The sequence below is a fragment of the Microtus oregoni genome, unplaced genomic scaffold (genome assembly GCF_018167655.1).
Source record: "Microtus oregoni isolate MIOR12 unplaced genomic scaffold, Mior012 000056F_ref0000123, whole genome shotgun sequence".
Lineage (NCBI taxonomy): Eukaryota > Metazoa > Chordata > Mammalia > Rodentia > Cricetidae > Microtus > Microtus oregoni.
In genome coordinates, this window is record NW_024543832.1 from 8,736,921 (window position 1) to 8,756,517 (window position 19,597).

Here is a 19,597-nt window from a genome sequence, read left to right on the forward strand (position 1 = left end):
TGGGGACTTGTCTCAGCACATGCACACACACAGGCACACACACAAAGACACACAGACACAGAGACACACACATACAGACACATGCTTGTGCACACACACATATACACAGATGATAGATAGACAAAGAGACTCACACACAACACACCCACATGCGTACACACTACAAGCACACACACACGCCTGTATGAGTGCACGCACACACAGATACGCAGAGATCCGGATGAGTATGCAAAGGTGTTTATTGAGTAGAAAAGATCTGTTCAGTTAAATGTGAAGAAAACCGGGGACAGTTTCATAAGGACAGGTGCTGACCGCAGCACGGGCAGAAGAACATGCTCTTCACCACTGTGAACATGGAGCTGGTTCTAGAGCTAAAATATCCCATCCAAGTGAACCGGAACCACTGGGTAAGTACCATTGTCTTGTGGAGTTCTGTTGTTACAAGCAACTCTGTAGAACATTGTTGCTGGTGACGTTTGGTATCGGCATTGTGTATAATGTGTTGCTGGAGTTGTGAGGTTACAGTAAGTTAAAGATACTCGAGCAGGACTATTATGACAATTTGTGTGTGTCCTATTTCTGCAGGGAGTATTTGGTCTGCCACACACAGCGACAACAGCAGCAAAAGTTGTATGAAGAAAAGTATTTTTGTCCTTGCAGTGTCCTGTATAGTTGTTAACCCCCTGCATTGCTGCCGTACATTGGAGGCCGGGCCTATTATTTACATGCTGGATTTCAAACCACTGGGAAGGGGTTAAACCCCGTGGGACCTGGACTGAGGAGACCATTAGTACAACTGGCAACAGCAGCAGACAAAGTCGGGGCTCCAGCAGCTTCACACCCATGCTCCTGTGAGAACAGAGAGAAGTAACTACTCCCCATCCCCCTCTGCTGGCACCGTGGGCTCACAGTTCCCCTGCCTCTCCCGTCCTAGTCTTAGAGTTGGGGGGGCTTACCCGGTCTATGTTGTGGCTCCCGTGAGAACACAGTGCTGGTTGTCCTGGAAATCAGGGATAAATGAGAGTTCTACCTGGACACACATATATAGAGCAGCCCTTGGGGTGGAGCTGGCAGAGCCAGGGGGCTGGAGTCTTCACCATGCAGGACCACAGATTGACACAATGCCTCGTTGTGCAACTGGCCTTCTGTTTCGTTGCTTGACCAACCAACGGACACCCAAAGAGCAGTGCTGCTAGCTCCTTTGTAAGGAACCTAACTCCAAGTCATCTCGCATGGGACAGACTTGGAAGTTTGAATCTGAACTCTGCACAAATACCTCTGTATCACCTGCTGATTGACTGCAGATTTTGTGACTGTGACTGTGTTACAGACAGATCAAGGTTCCCAAACGCCTGGCTACGAAAGTCAAATTCACAAGAGATATGCACAGTTCTGTCTCTCAGTCTTAACACCATATAATGGTGAGGTCTGGAGAAAAGCCTCAGCGGCTAAGAGCACATGCTGCTCTTCCAGAGGACCTAAGTTTGGTCCCAGCACCTATGTTGGGTGACTTAACGACTGTTTGTAACTCCGTTTCCAGGGGGTCCGATGTCCTCTAATAGCTTCTGTGAGCATGCACACACCCACAGATACACATAAATAAAAATAAATCTTAGGGACTGGTGAGATGGCTCAGAGCTTAGGGGCACCTCCAGCTCTTCCAGACACCTGTTCCAAAGAACTCAGGGTTGTCACCCAGAGCTCAGAGCTGCAGAGAACGCCAGCTCCAGGGCAATCTGACACCTTGTCTTTTTTGGCTTCTGTTAGTACCTGCACACATGTCACACACACACACTCACACACACGCGCACACACACATGTCACACACACACTCACACACATGCGCACACACACATGTCACACACACGCACACACATGTCACACACACACGCACACACACATGTCACACACACATACTCACACACACATGTCACACACACACGCACACACACATGTCACACACACACTCACACACACGCGCGCGCACACACGTCACACACACGCACACACATGTCACACACACGCACACACGTGTCGCACACACACTCACACACATGTCACACACGCGCACACACATGTCACACACATGTCACACATACACATTCACACACGCACACACATGTCACACACACTCACACACATGTCACACACACGCACACACATGTCACACACACGTCACACACGCACACACATGTCACACACGCGCACACACATGTCACACACACATGTCACGCACGCGCACACACACGTGTCACACACACTCACACACGCACACACACATGTCACACACACGCATACACACATGTCACACACACTCACACACACGCACACACTCACACATAAGTTAAAGTTAACAAATTTTAAAAACTGTATTCAGAAATAATAACAAAAATTGTCCTAAGGGCATGATGCATAATATTTTTCTGATTGTTTCCTGCATAAGATTACTTTGGACATTTCCAGCTACCCACATCTGCCTCCAGACTAGAACAAATTGCCTAGTTTTACACTGAGGACCTTCAAGAGAACACCTCTTTACCTAAGATGGTCTGGTATAAGCCCATGCTAGTGCACTGACCTTTCATGTGAGTTTGAATGTGTTTGTCTTTACTCTGGGATTTGGACCTGGGATCTGTGCTCTCTAGATAAACGCTCTCCACTGAACTCCATCCGCAGTGATGCACTGATGAGAGTTTTGACTTCAGCAGAGTAAATCCTCCCCTGCATTCCCGTCAATAGTACATTTCAGTTGTCATGAAGCACACCCAGAATTATACTCTAGTAGTAATTAGTTTTTATGACTTGATGAAGTGATAAGATATATCAAGAAATACTTCCTCATTTCTCATAAAACCACAGTGAGTCTTTTGCTGTCCCCTCGTTAGCTACCCCTTTGTGTGGATTTCACTGATGAGAGCAGGCGTCCACGACTTGGAATTTCTTCAACCTCGGTATATTGTTGCAGTGACCGCTCTTAACCTGCGGACTGACAGTGCCCAGGCTCAGCATAGTGTTGGACACAGCCGAGTGCAGGGACTGTGCAGGAAATGACAGTGCACAGCGTGTATAACAGCGTCATAACAACCTGTGTTTTAGGACTGATCTTTTGGGAGTGCTTAGGAAGTGTTGGGACAGGGTCTCACTCTGTAACCTAGGTCTAGTTAGAACTTTCTTGAAAACCCAGATTGGATTCAAATTTTCCACCCTTCTCCCGAGTGCTGGGGTTGTAGACCTGCACACCCACCCCCAGTTTGTGAGCCAGATTGTAGGTATCTCTGAAAGACTAGTGGAGGAAATGCTGGCTTATGGCCTGCGGTGCTGCTGGTGGGTAGTTAGGACCCCGTGGGCATGTTCTTGAAGGGATATTGGGACCCAGGTGCCCTCCTTTCTCCTCCATGACCTGGGCTTTGCTTTAGCACAGGCTTCTCACCAGCCGCAGACCCCCAAGGAATGGAGTCGCTGACTGCGGATTGCTTCTTTGAAACTGGAAAACAAGCTTGATCTTTGCTCTTCCAGGCCATTTGTCTCAGCTGTCAATCAAGCAGGAGAAAGCTGATTTACACAGCGATGCAAGTTAATTAACTGTGATTTATTTCTGAAAGTTAAAAGAGTATTCGGTGCATGGGGCTCTAAAATTGTCTTCTTTGTGTTCTGGAGCCTCCTCCATATCTCCTCGGAAGGCTCCTGAAGGAAAGCAGATCCTGAACTTTTGGATGAGGTTTCTGGAATTGCACAGGAATCCAGAGGCAGACAGGGTTCTGGTTTGGTTGTATCTGGGAAGGGCCTCGAGTCTTCCTTGTACACTCAGGTATCTGCAGAGTGACTCCGTGCATATAACTTCCATGAGGACCCTGTGGAGCCTGCGTCACCCGTCAGTCCATGCCTGCTGTGGGTGATTGGAACCATCTTGTTGGCTGTGGTCAAGTCTTCACACTGGGAGCCACCGAAGGTATTTTTTTGTTCCTCCCTTCCCCCTCCCTCCTTCCTTCCCTCTCTCTCTCTTCCACACACACTCTCTCTCTTTTTCTTTTTTGTTTTTTGTTGAGACAGGGTTTTTTTTTGTGTAGCCTTGGCTGTCCTGGAACTAGTTCTGTAGACTAGGTTGGCCTCAAACTCACAGAGATCCATCTGCCTCTGCCTCCTGAGTGCTGGGACTAAAGGCGTGCACCACCACCCCCCAGCACTGAAAGTGTCCTTATGGTACTCATTGAGGGGTGCCTGTCACATCCCATGTAGTGGTTACAGATAGAATGGATGGTGGGATATTCTGGCCCCTACCTGGCTGTCAGCTCCTTTGATTGGGATTTTAATTGAAATTACTATGAATCTACAGGTTAATATGAAAAAAAATGTATATATGTTTTTACTTATCCAAGCACTTACATTCAACAGAGGCAAAAACTTTTGGGGTCCAGATGGTCTGCAGCTTGTTTCTCAAGCACTGACCCCGATGTCCCCTGCTGATGGAAAGCTGCAGGTGACAAAATCTAGATCCTAGGAGGACTGTCCTCCAAGGGCAGGGAAGTGCAGGAGGAAGAACTCTGATGAGGGAAACACAGAGACTTTTTGTTCAAGCTCTGCTTGTAGCGCAGTCTCCAGTCGCTAGCTCAACAATATACAAACAGCAGTGGGGAAATAACATGCTCACTGTTGGGGAGACCCCAGAGCTTTGTGTCTCTGTCCACCAGTATCCCTTCCCAGTCCTTCTGATGCCCACAGCTGTGCCACTGATGGCTCAATGATGCAGAACTTTGTGTTCCTAGCACGCTTGTTTCCTAAACATCATGGTTCTCCTCATAAACCCACCTTACAGTTTCATTTACTGAGAGTGTACAGGACTACATCCCTTAGCATAACTGACCCCATGATGGAAGTACCATTCGGGCCATAAAAGTCAGCATATAGACGTCACCACCTGCCAAAAATGAGAACAAAGACCTAATCCATCAAAGTCCGTGGCTCTGGGAAAGTCTCTAAAAGTGCTGACCTGGCTTTTAGGCACTGTGGTTCTGTTTCTGGCTCACTGCTCTTGTTAACTGAAATATGTCAACCTAGGACATGGTTTTTGACCTTGAAAGTTCAACCTGAGAAAGGCTCAGGGCTACAGTGGGATCCTGGCCACTCGGTGTAGTCACCAGCCAGCTAATAAAGATTTTCTTCGGCTTAAACCCATGTCTGGGCAATCTTCTTTGGTGAATACCCCACTAGAGCAAGCCCTTATATTTTGTTTTGTTTTTGTTTTTTTAACAAACGACACTCTTTGAGTAGTATTAAGAAGAATGCTCTGTTGGTTGTCACCTTCAGGGATTGGCACTGAAAAGCCATCACGGTCTCTGCTTTTCTGCTTTTCTCACTCTCGGAGAACATGTCTTTCTTTCCCTCATTTTTTCTCTGCATTTCCCTGTGTGGCACGCTGAGTGTCCTGGAACTCACTCTGTACACCAGGCTGGCCTCCAACTCAGAGATCTTACTGCCCCTGCCTCCCAAGTGCTGGGATTGAAGCGTGGGTCACCACTGCCTGGCTTGAGAATCTTTCTTTCTACTGGCAATAGATATCATGTGCTTTGCTCTGAAACTCATTTCTTTTTTGAAGCTATGGATCCTGGTTTCACCTGGTGGAGGATTCTGAGAAGTTCCCAGCTAGCTACCGGTGTGGACCTGTGTTCCTATTGCTGGTCCATCAGGTCGGTGGACACAGCAAAATGGAGGCACCTCTTCTATAGGCCTTGGATACTATCAAGATATTCTTAGCTTTGGGTTGGCGGAAGCTAACTGTCTGTTCATGCATTCCAGAGGATTTACAGAACAGTTACAAAAACGTTAGGTCACACTGAGGTGTGAAAGAGAAGCTGTTAAGGGGGCTAAGGCTGGCCTGTCTGGTTTGGCTCTGGACCTGCAACTTCCTAACTCTGAAATTCTAATCGGTCAGTCAGATTCTGTAGGTATTTTTCTTTCTGGGGAATTTCATTCACACGTAATTGTAAGAGCAAAAGTTAATCTGTAGGCCCCACCTGCCCAAAGACAAGGTAACTTCCTGGAATGCTGGGAGTTGTAGTTCTTGAGAAATAACAGCCACATATTTCATGCCCCTAAACAAATTTATTTGCCCCAACTACTCCAGTTATACTTACTTGATCACATGCAGGCAAGAAGTACGTGGGCAGGAGGAAATACATCAAGATGTATGCTGGCTGTTATGCCCAAATCCACGAAGTCCCCCAAAAGCCAACAAGGAGACTGAGTCCTGTATGTAAAAGCAAAGAGCCTTTATTTTACACAAGTTTGCAAACTCGGTCTCTTTGCATGTCCAGTGGAATAAACAGAGAGCCTTGAGCTCAGTTAGAATGGGGTTTTATAGTAGTAAAGGTGGGGGTGAGGGGCTGATTGGCTGACATTTGGCTAGGGGTGTCCTGGTGAGTGTGCTAGCAGGTGGTCCTATCTACAGCAGTTGGAATGTTAGGCATTCCTTTGGATGGTCTGTTTTGGGGTGGTTCCATGCTAGGTAATCTCAGTTGTGGTTCTTCCTACATCCAGGTATTGCTTCAGGGTAAACTACTGAGACTCAGGCCTCTATTAAATTTATCATTTTTAGAAATAGAAGGGACATGTCATTTCTAAAAATGAAATATATATTTATATTAAAACACGATAATAAAAGAGAAAAATGAAAAAAATAAATAAATTTATCAGTGGCTGAGTCCTACTCTGGCAGGTGATAACGGTTGGAAGTAAAGAGCTTCCTTTGGGTGGTCTGTTCATATTTAGCTTACCATGGCTGGCTCCTACAGTTGCCCCTGATTGGACCTGATGGCAAATGCAAAGAATTATGGATTTTCTGAAATTTTTTGTTTGTTTGTTTTAGACAGGGTTTGCCTGTGTAACGCTGGTTGTCCTAGAACTGATCAGATTGGCCTCAAACTCAGAGATCTGCCTTCCTCTGCTTCCTGAGTGCTGGGATTAAAGGCGCGTGCTGTTACCACAGCCTCTACCACCTCCACCACCTCCGCCATGACCACCACTGCCGCCGCCGCCACCACCACCATCTCCACCAACACCACCACCACCACCTCCACCACCACCTCCACCACCACCACCACCATCATCACCATCACCACCATCACCACCACCTCCACCTCCACCACCACCACCACCTCCACCTCCACCACCACCACCACCTCCACCTCCACCACCACCACCACCTCCACCTCCACCACCACCTCCACCACCTCCACCACCTCCACCTCCACCTCCACCACCTCCACCACCACCACCACCATCATCACCATCACCACCATCACCACCACCTCCACCTCCACCACCACCACCACCACCACCACCTCCACCACCTCCACCTCCACCTCCACCACCTCCACCACCACCTCCACTACCACCTCCACCACCACCACCTCCACCACCACCACCTCCACCTCCACCACCACCACCACCACCACCACCACCACCACCACGCCCCATATGAAAGTAATTTGTGGCCACTCACTAGGATCCCAGAGTGGACCTGAGCAGAGCCCATCCTGGTCAGGATTTAATTAAAGCTTGCTTCAAATTTGGCTCATAATTATGGAACTGGTCTTTCTGTCGAGAATCTCAGGATTAACAATAATTATTATTTTTTTTTCTCCTAGAAGTGTTTTATGTTGAGTGGAGAAAAGTGGGAGGAATCCTGACTAGAACAGGATTATATTGCCTCAGGTGGGTGAACAATCGTTTAGGAAGCAGGATGCAAGGCAGCCACCCTGAGCTAGCTGGTGGCTTCCAGGTTCCTTGCTTCAGAAATATTACTATAGGTGAGAACTTTAGAGATAGCAAGCCAGCCAAGCTACCAAGTAGCAGGAGATCGTCCACAGAAAGGGTATGTTGTAGGAGGCCCTGGGCCCAATCCCTAGCACTTCAAATAAATAAACAAACAAACAAACAAACAAATAAATGTTTCTGGAACAAAATCATTCACCTAAATAATTCACCGACATATCCTCTTAGAATTTTCAAAATGCATAATTGTTAAAATCAAGCTAAGTTTGGCCTGAAGGGGCACCTGTTACAAGTCCTTGCTTGGAGAGCTGAATCATGCGTTGACAGACAGATTGACAACTGGTAGTGGGTGTGAACAAAAAAGCAACATTGTAGCCAGTCCCAGGAACCAAAGGTTAAAGACAGATGGCCAACTGTGAAACTGTGTTCTAGCTGGCTAACTAGCCCAGCCAGCTTTCTGCTCCCGCTTCTGCTTTCTGCACCTCATTCGCTGTCTGTGTGCAGACCACACGGCAGGACGAAGCTCTCCATTGTCTTCCTAAGGATTCTAGACTAATAATAGTAGGAGAAGCTGATGGAGAGGACAAAGCTACATTACTGTAAGTCTGTCTGGCAGCACAAGTATATCCACGAGCAATGAAACTTTGGGCCTTCTTCTCCAGTTTCAGCTTCCTTTGTTGACAGAGACCCACTCTTGCCCCCGTCCCCACCTCATGTGGGCCACTGATTTCCTCAGCAACATTGAACAGATAATTCAGTATTTTCCTCCAGTTAGAAATGCCAACATTGTTGAAGATGGACAGAAAGTGGGAACATCCTGGAGTGATGGGAGGGAAAGGGAAAGGAGGTTTTGTTGTGGTGGATAGAGACTAGCAAGCTAGGAAGGAAGCCGGCTTGAAATGAGCGTCATTGGGAGAGCAACTCCTCACCATGGGGGCCTTGACTGGTCTTGAAGTCAGAAAGGACTCAGGAGCAAGAGAACGTCTTGTCAGAAACAGTATGGTTTTCCTGCTGGGTGCAGTAGTGTAACCTGCAATCCCAGCACTTGGGGTGGGGTGAAGGCAGGAGGATCAGGAGCAAGCCTGAGGTCTGAGCGCCATGAGGTCTGCCCCACTCCCAAATCCTCTGGCTTCGTCCAGAGAAACAAGAACATTGCACAGACCCACAACAGCACAAAACCTCAGAGGAACTTCACAACAAAGTGGGAAGCTGACCTTTTCAATTTTGGGAGACCTCCCTAATTTAAATGGCAAGTTTCACACCTAATTTGAGGCAGGCCACCCGCCTAGGAACCAAGTACTGCGAAATACCACACATTTCTGTTTGAGATTGGAGGAGATTGTATTGCAAAACCACCATACATCAGGGTTCTCCTTAACTTTCTGTATTGGTTGTGTATGTGTCTGGGTGTGTTTCTCTCTCGGGAAGCACCTTCTAGTTTATACAGCCATCTTTGCTCCACGCGGACCGTTCCTGGAACTTAGCCCGTGGTGAAGCCCCAGCTCTTGGCCAGGTCTGAGTGGATTCCCAAGGGGAGGAGATCTCTTCAGGCTGCAGCGAGGGATGGAATGGTGCCGTGTCTCTGTCTCCATCTGCTGGTGACGTCACGTCACGTTTATGAAGCTGTGGCTTAGTGGCGTGTGTCCCTCTCCCATATTGAGTTTTCTGACAGCTGCTCTTCTCAAGTCTCAGGGGAAAGGAGCCGCAAAGGGCGACAGAGAAAGGAACCCACCTGCCCACCCTGCTGAGTGAAAGCCCCCAGACGGAGGGAACAAGGGGAACCTTGTGAAAATCACCTGGCAACTAGAGCAGACAGTAACTTAAAATAAGTGTGTGTGTGTGTGTGTGTGTGTGTTTGCCGCCCCCCCCCCCCCCCGCGCGTGTGGGTGGGTGTGTGGGGTGTGGGTGTTTTACTGCAAGAACGGCTGTGTGCCACCTGTGTGGTGCCCATAGAGGACAGAAGAGGGAGATAGATCCACCTGGAACTGGAGTTACTGTTAACTGTCATGTGGATGCGAGGATTCAAATCTGGGTCCCGTGGAAGAGCAATCAGTGCTTTTGGGCGTTGAGCCATCTCTTTAACCCGGACAGATACTTTCTTACAAAGCCTCTGCCTCTGTAGAGACAGAGGCCCCCCACACCATACAAATCCTGCATCCAGCCTGGCGCAGCAGGAGAGCCAGACACTCCACCTCCCAGAACTTGCTGCCTTGGCCGGCAGGGGGCGCTCCGTCACTAGGCTCCAGCCGGCAGGGCGCCCAGAACCTTGACACTGGTAGCGGTTTCCTGGTTACTGACAGAGGTCTGGAAGGTAATAGGTGGATAAAGAACAACAACAACAAAATCTGAGAAGCATAAACATGGTCTAACTCCCGGAGAACAGATTTTTGAGCTTGTTCTAGCCACCGCGCCTTCAGATGCTTTAGTACTGAGCTTTCTCCCTTCAAACTGTACAAAGGCAGTTGCAAGTGGAGTGTTTGTTGGGGTCACAAGCTTTATAGTTTGACTGCACCGAAAAGAGCTTTTCTGGAATCCAGCCTAAACAAGATCCTCCCTGGAATGAAGCGGATCGGTCGGGAATGGGATGAACTGTTTCTACTCCTCCGTTCCCTGTTGGGACACCGCACCAGGCAAACAGGCTGCTAGGAAGTACGGTACCTTCTCTTCAGAGCATTGCCCTAAGCTGCTGCTTCAGCTGCGGCTGTGCTTTGGAAGCCTCTTGCCACCTCCCTCTGCGGAAGTGATTTGCTCATTTTTCTATTCTGATATAATCTAGAGCTTGGTTATTTCCCGTTTTAGCCTTCTGGTTTCTATCACAGATGGGTGGAGTGGTTACAGTAGAAGTTAGGGAAGCCCTTCTGAACTGTGATTGGTGGAGTGTTAGTTTGCCTAATTTTCCTGGTGATATGCCGCGGTGGTCTTCAGTTTTCAGTAGGCCAGCAGGGCTGTCTGGCGACCTGCACTGCGTTTGCATCTTATCTGTGCCTTTTATCTTTCCCAGACTGACTAAGAGGTTTGTCCTCGTGCCATCTACAAATACACCCACACATGGGAGTCCCACTCTTTTGGTGCTGAAGATATGATTCATTCCTTTAGTGTCCTTAGTGATTTTGGTGTGGAAAGTGGACTTTCCTGGGCTACCTGGCAGTTGCAAGAGGAAGGGCTTTCTTAGTGAAAAAATACAACTCAGAACCAGTTTGGGAGGCACCCATTCTTTGGTTCTCCCTCACTTCAAGGTAGCCCAGGCTGGCCTGGAAGTCGTTGTGTAACCAAGGGTTGCTGAGAATGACCTGGAACTTCAGAGTTTCTGGGGTTCGCCTCCTGAATCCTGGGGTGGCAGGCGTGGAGCATCAGAGCCAGTCCCGTGAGCAGGGGCCAGTGGAGCTGCACCCCTCAGCCATGCTCCCCATTCTAGGATCCATAGTGTAGCCACACCATTATCATGGTTCCTGCTGGTGGCTAACAGGTGACATCCGCAGTCAAGAATTGCTTTGTAGATTTAGTTCCCAGTGTTTGAAACCATGTACTCCACCAATGTCCCTGGGGCAAGGTGTGTAATGGCAGAATATCCTAAAATGTAGACACGGCAGCACAGTGCTGGTCCTGTTAAAAGTAGCCAGAGTGTAAATTAAACATGTTAGTGATCTAAGATGATTTTTTGCTGTTGTTGTCTTCACACAAGGATGAAAGGTTCACTATGTAACAGGCTGTCAAAACTTGGTAGCCCCCAGACCTTAGCACAGCAGACTCCATGATGGAAGTACCATCAGGCCAAGTCAGCATGAAGATAACACCTCTTCCCAAAACAAAAACAAAGGCTTAATCCATCAAAGTTCATAGTTCTGGGAAAGTCTCTAAATGTTCTAACCTTGCTTTTTGGCTTCTGTTGTTTCTTTCATTTCTAACTGTTCTTGTTAACTAAAGTAGGTCAAACCAGGACATGGTTTTAATGCTTAAAAGCTGACCCTGAGAGGAGCTCAGGACTACACTGGGATCCTGAACACCCAGTGTAGTCACAGGCAGTCTAACAAAGGCGTGACCAAAACCATTGTCCTAGTAGTCTTCTCTGGGGGATATCTACCCCACAACACCAGACAAAACAGCCATCGTTACTGTTCCTGGGAGGTGACACCATGGGCGAGTGTGTCTCTCCTTATTAACGGGAAAGTCATGGATTGTGAGTGAGTATTCATTTGTTACCCCTTTCTATTTGGAAACTTTCAAATCACCTTGTTTTATTACATCATAGATGTCTCTTAGTGGGCTGTGTTTGTATGATGTTTCCACTTCTTCTGGAACCCTGGGCTCCCCACCTGTTTCTAAACTCTGGCTAACTTCTTACCAAAGAATCTTTCTTCAGTTTGGATTTTATGTCTTGTCTTTTAAATGTTTTGGAATCTCAGTATCTCTTAGGTTGCGTCTCTGAAAGTCATGTGAGATGTATGGTCAGTTTAAAATGAATTAATAAGCAATTCTATTTTTTCCCTAGGGATTGAACACAGGCTTGAGACAATGTTTCTGCCGACAAATGCGATGCCGAACTTAAAGGATTTCCATGCTTCTGAAGTGGTTCATTCTCAAGTTGGGCATCCAGAAAAGACACGAGGCTGGGAAAATCGCTCCTCAGGGTTGGAGACTCGCTTGGATTGGCCGAGGTGCTGAAGAAAGGGTTGCCACAGATCTCATATCACTTTCAAGGACTTGGGAGGACATTCTGGCCAAGACCTGTCTGAGAGACAGCTCAGCGGTTAAGAGCACTTGCTGCTCTTGCACAGACCCAGGCTCCCTTCCCAGCATTCCCAGGGAGGCTCACACTCAGCTGAACCTCCAGCTCCAGAGCCTCCAACACCCTTTTCTGAACTCCAGAGTAACAGTCAGATATGCACACAGGCAGACATACAGGCAGGTATCACACTCGTATGCAGAAAATGTGAAGACAATAATACACCTTTTTAAAAAAAAGGAACTCTAAAGTTCAAGATTTCAAAATACAGGCAATACAGAGAGAAATATTTATTGTACACAATTAATGCAACATTTAATCAGTGGCTCAGTGCCAGGCTATTGCTGTAGATCAGCTACTGCTTTTTAAAAAGATTAATTTGCATGTGTGTCTGTGTGTGTGTTTGGGCATGCAAGTGTTTGTGGCTGTTCATATGTAGGAAGGCATCAGACTTTACTCTGCCTGTTCTTTTGAAGTAAGTTCTCTTGAACCTGAGACACACATTCTTTCCACTCGACTGGAAACCAGCAAACCCAAGGGTCCTCCTGTCTCTCCGCTGCTCGGTGCAGAGACTACAGGTGTGTTGGAGACACCTGACTTGTTATTCAGGTGCTGGGATCTGAACTCTGAACTCATGGTTATGTACAGCAAGTGCTTTTGTTTGTTTGTTTTCCGAGACAGGGTTTCTCTGTAGCTTTGGAACCTGTCCTGGCACTCCTTCTGTAGACCAGGGCTGGCCTTGAACTCACAGAGATCCACCTGCCTCTGCTAGGTGCTAGGATTAAAGGTGTGCCACCACTACCCGGCTGCAGCAAGTGCCCTTAAATGCCTCCTGCCCAGCTAGGGCTTTAAGGATTTCCATCTGCAGGATTTTCTTCCTCATTTCTGTTCGAGGAGGCTGTAGTCAGTGCAGAGACTGAGGGTCTCAAACTGAGAAAATGCATTCCAACGTTGCACTCTGGAGATGCTGGGATATGGGTGCTCAGGGCTCAGAGTCCACTGATGGTGCAGCTGCCCGGGATTTTCTGCTAAACTCCCGCTAGGCGTTGTGGGTCAACACAGTGGCCTGGGTCGTCACCAATTCCTCTCTTTCTCTCAGGGCTCAAAGAAACAGCGTGATTGTGCTTCGCAGTTTTTACTTTGAAGGCATTGTCCCAAAAACATTGTGCAAAAACACACATTGTGTGAGTGTGTTTACAAGACTTAAGACCACTCTTGGAGAAATGATCAAGAAACTCAACCAGTTTATTTCAAAGATGTGCTAACCTCACAATGGAAACTGAAAGACCCTCGACGAGGACCTCTTTTCGGGAGGACACCTCCCCAACGCCAAGGAACAGGCCGAGACCGCACGGATGCAAATCGCAAGAGGTTTATTGAGTAGACACAGGTACCTGTGGGCAGCAAGATCTCTCGGAAGATCTGCGCACCTGCCAACTGGAGGGCGGGCTTTTTATAGGGAAGAGCAAAAAGCAAGTTTACAGAAGCAAAAGCGTGGTTATCGGAATGCAGCGGGGGGCATGAAAGGTTTCCTCTCTCAGCATGGATGCCTGGCAACAATCATCCTGTTCCTATCTTATAGCTAACCTGCTTTGTTGACATCCTATCTTATTGACATCTTGCCTTGCAGTCTTCCTATCTCTATCTCTTGCTCTCTCAGGCACATGGGATGTTCCCCCGGGAGCATGCTAGCTGTGGGTTTTGAGGAGGGGGTCTGTAGGGTCTTTCAGAAACCAGGAGATGTGCTGTGTTAGGAAGGGGTTTTGCTCTTGTTTCCCCGGGAGAAAAAAATTATGGATGCCATCAAAATTTTGAAAAGGAGAAATCTATTGAAACAGAGAAATGGCAGCTCATCCACAATGGTGACAGGTGGTAAGGAAAGCCATGTAGGGTTGGGACAGGGTTCTGCTCTTATCTGTAGGAAAATTAAACGTCATCAAAAATTCAAGAGACCCTGGATGTTTGAGTGCTGACAGAATGAAAAATAACTATCCACTAAAGATCATCTAGACAATGGAATATGGATTATATATAAAGGTGCTGGTTACACTTACATTTATACACACACACGTGTGCATACACACCAATCTGTCTATCTATCTATCTATCTATCTATCTATCATCTATATATTAATATATTTAGCTGGTTTTGGAGTTGGACAATGGCTCTGTACTTCTCTAAATCTAAGTGTGTTGTTAAAAAGGAACATTCAGAGTTTCTGTCTCATATCAGGAGCCATCTGGTATGGAACAGAAGAAAGACTTTAGGAAAAAATTTACTTTCCCTGTTATAGGGCCCCGGTCTACCCTTGTTCCTGGGGCTCATCTTGAGGACAGTTTCTGGTCAGCTAACTAAAGCATTCTGTTTGTTCCTGTGTTCCCCCTGCCCCACCTGGTGACTAGCTGTAGGGCATTGTTGACTCCATCTTTGGCATGGTAATTTCCCACCTGCCTGGACAGAAATCCTTGTGCAGCAGCTAGGTATATAAGGATTTCCCCAAGGTTGAATAAATGGCATTCTGCTGATCTCCTTTTGAATGACCCAGGTCTCTTGTGTGTTCTTTCAATCTCCAGGCCCTTGCCCGCTCACATATGGTACAGTGGTGTGCAAACTGTACCAAGGGTGTAACACAGAATCGGGTGTTACAATTGGAGGCTCTGCTGGAATCAAGAGCAACTGCAGTCGGAGACCCATCTGTGAGATCGGGGAGTAGGGATCCCTGAGAGGTCGCCCTCGGAAGGCTGGCCAGCAGGTAAGAAATTGAGTGGTGAGGGTGTATTGGTAATGGGTGCAAGTAATTCTGTTCCAGTGTTAAGGGGCCGGTTAACAGGCCAGTTGTTAGTTCTTTTGGAGAAAAAAGACACCGGTATTAAAGTTGAGACAACAAAAGAGATCATTAAGACGGTTTTAGAGTTTAGTCTCTGGTTTCTACATGCAGGGGGTTTAAATATTACTGATTGGGAGCAGGTAAAGGCTGATCTTCAAAATGCACTGAAGGAGAGAGGGCAGAAGAATTTCCCATAGCGATATTTTCACTATGGCGCTTAGTCAGAGATGCTCTTCTCAGTGATGATGTAAAAGTAAAAGAGCAATAAGAGAATTTGAACAAAACCTTTGAGGAGATTCAGAATGTAGAATCTGTGAGTTCTATTAAGAGTTTTAAGGAACAGGAAGTTAAGAGTATTAGTAGGGATATAGAAGAGGGAGAAGAAATTTTAGAAAAGGAGATCACACTGATAAAAAAGATGTTAGAGGAAAGGAAGGAAGCAAACAGAGACCTCTGCCACAAAAAACATTTCTTGACACTTCAAATCCTTGTACTACTGCTTCTGCCCCTATAGACTTAGAGGTGGAAATCCAAGAGATCCAGAGCAGATTAAATAATCTAAGTAGAGAGAGGCAGATTTATCCTGTTGTGAAAACTATTGATCTGCAAGAACAAAGGATCAGGCAGCATAACCCCCTGGCCTTTAAGGATATTAAGCAGTTAAAAGAAGCAGTTGTGGACTATGGAGCTCATGCTTCTTTCACTGTAGCTTTATTGGAATCCTTTGCAGAAATCAACCTTACACCCAGTGACTGGATGTAGTTTTGCAGGGCTTGTCTTTCAGAGGGAGATTATTTGTTATGGAGAGGTAAAATGCAAGAAAATTGCAAAAAGACCGCACGGAATAATGCTGACGTGGGTTTCCCCCAGCATAACCTTGACATGTTAACTGGTAAAGGACAATATGCTGGTTTAGCAGCACAGATTGCATATGATCCTGCAATTTATGCTCAGACAGCTGCAGCGGCCATTAAAGCTTGGAAAACTTTACCTAACAAAGGAGCAAGAGAACAGCTTTCTAAGACCCTTCAAGGATCTTCAGAACCTTATTCTGAGTTTATTGACTGCCTACTACAGGTAGGAAGTCTCATTTTTGGGGGTGTGGACTCAGCTATGCTGGTCATAAAGCAATTGGCATGTGAAAATGCTAATAGATTTTGTCAGGAGGTTTTACGCCCCCATAGAAATGGAGATTTAAATGACTTTAAATCTGGTTATGCAGGGACATTGATGGCACTCACATGATGGGTCAGGTAATTGTTTCTGCCCTTAAGGAAGGTCAAGATGGAGCTAGGTCAAGAAATTGTTTTCAATTCGGAAGGTCAGGACACATCAAAAGGAACTGCCCTGCGGGTAAAAGGGCAGTTAATTGGCCCAGGGGAAATCCAGGTGTTTGCCCAAAATGTCAAAAGGGGGCTCATTGGGCTAATGACTGTCACTCTAAGATCGACAGTCAAGGAAATCTCATCCCCCGTGTTGGAAAACAGGAGGAGGGCCCTGCCCTGGGCCCCCAAAACACAAGTGTACGGGGCCATGAGCGGACCAGCTGTTCCCATCAGATTCATTCCTCAAAGAAATGCCTCACTGTCTACAACCTTGTACAAGGCACCTCAGGAAATGTAGGACTAGACCTCTGTACCTCCGCCCAGGCAGTATTGACCCCACAAATGGGTGTGCAGGCCTTGGGGACTGGAGTATTTATTTGGACCTATTCCAGAGGGTTCAGTAGGTATAGTTTTGGGTAGAAGTAGTTCTGCGCTCAAAGGAATTAAAATTTTACCAGGAATTATAGACTGTGATTATACTGGAGAAATTAAAATTATGATTGAAGCTGATATGGGAGTCCTTGTCATCCCTCAAGGAATGAGAATAGCTCAACCAGTGCTTTTACCCATGTTTCGCTCTACTAATCCATTCTTTAGATAAGAACGAGGGGACAAGGGATTTGGCTCCACAAGATCCCCTGGAGCTTTTTGGGTTTCTAGTTTAGAGAATCACCCCACACTTACTTTAACAATCAATGGGAAAAGATTCCAAGGCCTTCCAGATACAGGGACTGATTCTTCTGTGATTGCTAAAAAACACTGGCCTGCAACCTGGCCTCTACAGCCAGCCTCTACGACCTTACTGGGGGTAGGAATGGCCAGTTCTCCAGAGTGCAGTACTCAGTATTTAGATTGGGAGGATGAAGAAGGCCATAAGGGCATTTTAAAACTATTTGTCCTAGAATACCTTTCTCTTAATTTGTGGGGAAGAGATGTTTTGCAAGCTATGAGAGCAGTTCTGACCACCGAACCTATGCAGTGCATGCTATCTAAGCAGGGCTTTGTCCCTGGTTGGGATTTGGGCAAAAATCTGCAGGGAGATATGCAGATTTTAGCAGACAAGAAAATAATATAACAGTTACCTGGACAGCATGCAGGGTTAGGAAATTTTTCTAAGGGGCCATTGCAGAGCAGCCAGAAAGCATTCCTATAAAATGGAAAACTAAAAAACCTGTATGGATAGAGCAATGGCCCCTAAGTAAGGAAAAATTACAGGCTGCTCATACTCTGGTCCAGGAACAGCTAGAGGCAGGATGCATAGTGCCATCCACTTCTCCCTGGAATACTCCTATCTTTGTTATTAAGAAAAAGTCTGGTAAATGGAGGCTGCTACAAGATCTTAGAGCAGTAAATAATTGTATGGAAATTATGGGGACAACTCAACCTGGGTTGCCTCAGCCTGTGGGTATTCCTGCAGGATACCATCTTTTAGTTATTAACCTGAAGGCTTGTTTTCTTCACCATTCCCTTGCATCCAAAAGACTCTGACAAATTTGCTTTCAGTGTACCGTCTATAAATTTCAAAGAACCATACAAGCACTATCAATGGGTAACATTGCCCCAGGGCATGGCCAATAGTCCCATCATTTGCCAAATGTTTATGGCCCGGGTATAAATAGTCTCAACTGTATATAAGTCATTATATGGATGACATCCTATTAGCTGGACAGGACCCAGAGATAGTCCTTGAGGCTTTTGCTGACTTGCAAGAACGCCTAACATATGCTGGGTTAATGATTGATTCTGAAAAGGTACAACAACAGTTTCCTTATCAATACTTGGGGCATCAGCTGTTGCAGACAGGAATAAAACCACAGAAAGTTACTCTTCACTTAGATAAACTACAAACTTTGAATGATTTTCAAAAATTGCTTGGAGACCTCAATTGGGTCAGGCCCAGTCTGGGAATTTCTACTGGAGACTTAAAACCACTTTTTGACATTCTACAGGGGAATCCAGACCCAACCTCCTTTCGTGAGTTGACACCTCAGGCAAGAAAATGTATTATTTTAATTGAGGAAAGGCTTGCCTCTACTCATATTCATTATATTGACTATAGTCAGCCGTTACTATTGATAATTTTTCCCTCTCAGCATAGTCCTACTGGAGTTTTTTTGGCAGCAAGGACCCATCCTATGGGTACATAAATATGTGTCACCTGTAAAAATTGTTATCTCATACCCATCAGCTGTGCTACATGTTATTCAGAAAGGGTATAAACTTAGGTTGCAAACCTTTGGAATACTACCTGATAAGGTTATTACACCATATACCCAGGTAGAAATAACTTGGTTGCAAAATTTTGCTAAAGATTGGACCTTGTTTTATGCACTAATCCCTACAAGTTTAATAATCATTATCCTTTTGATAAGTTGGTCACCTTTTTCAAAAATCATCCGGTATGTTTCCCTAAAGTTATTTCCTTGCAGCCTCTGGCAGGGGCACGGAATGTGTTTACTGATGGATCTTCCACCGGGAGAGCTGTGGTAGCCTCCCTTCCTGATTTTGATATTCAGTCTGTTAATACTAAATCTGCTCAGGTGGCTGAATTGATCGCTGTACAAATGGCCTTAGAAAAATATGCTGATATTCCATTTAACCTTATTACTGACAGTCAATATATAAGCAAAATTCTTGCACCTTTGGAAACTGCAGCTTCTATTGCCTCTGTATCTCGAGTCCAGATGCAGTTATTGGCTATTCAAACTTTGCTTTGGGCCCTGTCTGTTCCCATTTACATAGGGTATTTGAGGGCTCATACGGACCTTCCTGGTCCCTTGAGCGAAGGGAATGCATTGGCTGATCAGCTTACTCGCCAAACTTATACAATGAGTCAGGAATCTTATAAAGCTGCAGAAAAAGCTCATAATCGTTTTCATCTCAATGCTGGGTCTTTAAGATTCCATTTTAAGATATCTCGAGAGCAAGTCACTGATATTGTTAAAAAATGC

The 19,597-nt window shown here is 46.2% G+C and overlaps 1 protein-coding gene across 1 annotated transcript; it reads right to left on the reverse strand.

The window, feature by feature from the left end:
• Positions 1 to 371: 371 nt before the first annotated feature.
• Positions 372 to 845, reverse strand: Rnase2 (ribonuclease A family member 2). The gene has a single exon (XM_041639086.1). It carries the CDS (start codon positions 843 to 845, stop codon positions 372 to 374), a length of 474 nt encoding a protein of 157 aa, XP_041495020.1.
• Between the last annotated feature and the right edge of the window lie 18,752 nt (positions 846 to 19,597).